General features: G+C 39.9%; 1 protein-coding gene across 1 annotated transcript; it reads left to right on the top strand.

The window, feature by feature from the left end:
- Positions 1-463: 463 nt before the first annotated feature.
- Positions 464-1,886, top strand: LOC137990863 (barH-like 1 homeobox protein). Its single transcript, XM_068835970.1, has 2 exons — positions 464-652; positions 788-1,886. Exons 1-2 carry the CDS (start codon positions 535-537, stop codon positions 1,285-1,287), a joined length of 618 nt encoding a protein of 205 aa, XP_068692071.1. The 5' UTR covers positions 464-534; the 3' UTR covers positions 1,288-1,886.
- Positions 1,887-4,068: the final 2,182 nt, after the last annotated feature.

Here is a 4,068-nt window from a genome sequence, read left to right as displayed (position 1 = left end):
TTGTCTAGTCGACTTCATAAAATCTGTGTTTATGATGATGGTTTAGTGAAGACGACGTTATTCCAGCCATGAAAAGTTCAGTTCAAACGCAGATAGACCATAAGGGCCAGGGAGAGCTGAAGTAAAAGTCCGATCACATAGCCTCACAACTTAAGCTCGCGAAACGTTCTAAATGTTCTGTTGACTGATTTGCCTAACAAAGAATTCCACCCAGGAAAATATATATTTAGATGATCTGCTTACAATTACGAAGGAGTGCTTACACAAAGCGCCAAAAAATTCATGATCTAATTAGCATTTTTGCCAAAAAGTGACAAAGCCCTTAACTCCTCCCGATAGAGTTTCAAACATTTACCGCCTTTTTGTTATTTAAAGTGGACAGTCATCATATATTGCCTTAATTGGCTGTCAAATCTATTAACAGAGTCCGGAAGCAGTGTCATAATATTTAGCATCTACGAATTGTTCCACTGACGTGGATTAACTCATGGGCGTTATTTAAACTCGAATGTTTGTTATCGAGGGCAGAGTAACATGGCATCGTTTACCATAAACGCTATATTGGGACACTGGCCTTCAAAAGAAGATTTAACCATCAATTCTGGCCAACGGGAAGAACTCGATGGAGCAGCAACAAATGTGCTGGATACAGGTTTGAGTTCTTTTATGTTAAATGTACTGAGTTTGGCAAGCGCAACATTCGTTGGGTCTGAGCTGTTTGTAACGATGACTTTCAGGAAAGTTATAAAATTGTTACCATAAAAATGTTATCTTGATTCTGTTTCAGATGATATTACAGACAAAGGAGAGTTTGTCCCAAAACAAGAGGATAAAATGGATGGTTGCTCAAGTCACAACGACCTCAACTTCAACAAGGCGCGCAGACGACGAACTGCGTTTACCAGCAGCCAGTTGAAATCTTTGGAACAAATGTTCAATGACAAGAAATATTTAACAATCAACGAAAGAAACAATCTGGCCAAGAACCTTAACTTAACAGACACTCAAATCAAAACGTGGTTTCAAAATCGAAGAACGAAATGGAAAAAGCAAATGGCGCCGGACTTTGAGGCCAGCTTGCGATGGGATGAGAGGAACCCGTTGCCGTGTCATATGCAAGCGGGTTATCCATGCTGCGGTCGCGAACTAGCGACTCCATATTATCAACTACCTTTACAAAACTTAACTACAAGCAGGTTTTGTCCAACATCCAACCTACAAATCGTTTATGGAAACATGAGTACCTTGCAATCATTTCCGCCAAGTTATGGCTACTTTAAAGGTTGAGCTCTTCACCGGCGACCGTTCATGTCATAAATTGTCATTCATGCGCAGACACTTAAAAACTTTTATATACCCCCGCTGAAAATAGTACTCAAAATTGACAGTTTCTTTCTGTTGTCGGTTTATTTCGCTGGTCAGCAGGATATGAACTAGTTATTTACAGAGAGTTCCTCAATCTCTCCTAGTGAGGCCACGTGCGAAGGAAGGCAATAATTAACATAAAATGGCATAAATATGTGGTCCATATACAATTGTTATTTCCATAGTCTTAATTTAGATCGAAAGCTGAGGGGAGCTTGTAGTCCTGTTATGTCAGACAAGGAGCTCTGGCATTATCGAAACACTAAAATCGTCAAACTCGAAAGTATTTAAAAGGTTATTTACCCGAATTTGTACATTAATGTTGTGAATACATATATGTGGGGTCTTCATTCCCACTTGCTATTTCCTCAAGTATGGGACAAATAATGGCTTTAAAAAGGTAATAGATTTAATTAGGAAGATTCAATTTTAGCAATTGTCATAAAAGCTGTGAATAACTTTGTTTCCGACATGAAGCGAATAAGCGGAAGTATTAAAGCCTGAGAACATTTATAATTTCGAAGTTAAGCCGAGAATTTCATGCGTATTTTCACATAACACTATTCCCACCCGACCAAAAACCCAAAATTGTCTGCGATTAGAAAATGAGCTGCTTGAAACTTTACGGGTCTCGATACTGACGCCACTTGTTAAAGTGAAAGATCCGCTTATTCCGAAAATCTGGCCTTCAAACATGTCAAACATGATGGTTTTAAGAGTAGAAACAGCAAAAGACTGCCAAGTTATTTGGTTTTCGTTATTTGGTTTTCGTACTCTTTCGTGAAGACAGAGCCTGCAGTAATACTATCGAAGGCTTCCTAACCTTTCGGGAGTATTTCGGGTAACGAACTTCTTTTGTATTCTCAAAAATTCAAAAGAAAGGTGCTCCCAGGGGTGTGACGCTCAGATTATTATTTCTTCCTTATCGACTTTTAAGACTATCATTGAGTGGTTAGTTTTGCAAATAACTGAGTTTTCGGGTCTGCTTCCATTGACTACACGTCCGAAGAACGCCCAAAGAGTTTTAGCACTTTCGAGTGTTTCGAGATCAATGGAAACGTTGGCTGGACAAGGAAATACAGTTTGATAATCCTGATTAGGGCACGCCACTGTGCCTAGTTCCACTTGTTTAACGAGATTAGTTTGCACATTCTTCTGACTCGTTCTTTAGAATTGAAATAGAAAATTCAAAGGCGTTGGCGCTGCGAAACACCAAAAATGGGTTTTATCACGATACGAGTTGATAAGGGTAAATTGTACACCATAAGAGAAATTTGTGAGATGAAGGTTCAAGCGTTAGCACTTCATCATGGTGAATTTTCCATCTGTGATGAGACTACATTTAAACCAACAGGCGGTGCAGCCTGCTGGGCAATCGCTTCCCATCTCGTGATCTGATCTGTTTGGTGATACTATTAGGTAATTGTGGTAATGGTCCCTTTTGGATTACAATCCAATTTGTTAAAGTTGAGTTCCAGTTATCGTTCGGGGTTAGCGGGTGTAAATTGGTCCCTCTAACTGTGGCTGCATTGGGTAGGATGATCGGGGACGGTGTTTCGAAGAAAGTACTTTTTCCCCATTGGTCAACGATGACTTTACTCTGTCCTTTGGCAACATTGTCTTTAAGCATACTCGGGCCAGGTTTCAAGTGACGATGGTTTGAGCGCCCAGTTGATTTATACAGAAAATGAAGTAATTATCAGCTTTGGACAATTATCCAATATGTGCGCAGACATAATTGCTTTCCCGGCGGAATGAGCGTATTTGGTAAAAAGGTCGATTTTTAGCGCTCTAAATTGTTCAATGTTTCAGTCCAGGTCTCCAAAACTCTTGACTGTCAAGTCTAAAACTAATGAACTTTTGTAAAGGTCTCCAAAATTCTCGACCTGTTGGAGGTCTCGAAAAAGCTAAACCTTTAAACGTCATCATCCGAGGATTTGCAAACTTGGAAATCACTTTCCTTTGCGGATACTTTAAAATGCGCACGCGTGCCGTCAATAGTACGCTTGAAGGAAATAGTAATGCGTCAATTAAGTTTTTATCATAAAATGAACATGACGGATGGTAGATAAAGGGTTTTTTTTAAGTGCTTAAGGAATATAATTGATCTGTGAATGAAATAAATGTATATACGGTATTTGAAGTGCGGGTGATCCTGGCACTTAAACTGACCAGACGAGCGAGAGGATCACAATATCTCTTCAATCGCACTTCAAATATGTACATTCACTTCATTCATCGAGTCCTTCCACGGGAACACGTGTGTCCCTGAAAAAACTCCCTGAATAAATTGACCTTTTCTCAACTAAGTGGCTTCATGGCAACCTCGTTCCCAGGGTCCCTTTGTCTCAACGACAATGAAGACCCTGGAAACGAGGTTGGTTTCATGGCTCAGTTGGCATCGCAGAGGCACGTGTTCGAATTTTTTTTAGCCTGATAAACAACTGTGTGGGAAAGCGAGTTGGGGCTTGGGTCGACCCCACTCGTTTTTCGCACGCGTATTTTTTCTTTTTCCCCACTTCTGGGAGCCTGGAACAGGCTTGAATTTTTTAGGTGCCATGTATAAAATTGTTACGTAAGTGCGAGCCTATCACCTCTCTCTTTCCTAATTGATCTTTGTTTTTTTGTTAATTGTAGCAAGTGGGTAACCAAATTGAAATTACAAGAGTAAAGTGTTTTAAGGACGGTGCCTACTATTGTTAT

This window comes from Montipora foliosa, chromosome 2 (genome assembly GCF_036669935.1).
Source record: "Montipora foliosa isolate CH-2021 chromosome 2, ASM3666993v2, whole genome shotgun sequence".
NCBI lineage: Eukaryota > Metazoa > Cnidaria > Anthozoa > Scleractinia > Acroporidae > Montipora > Montipora foliosa.
This window is presented reverse-complemented; position numbering and strand designations above follow the sequence as displayed.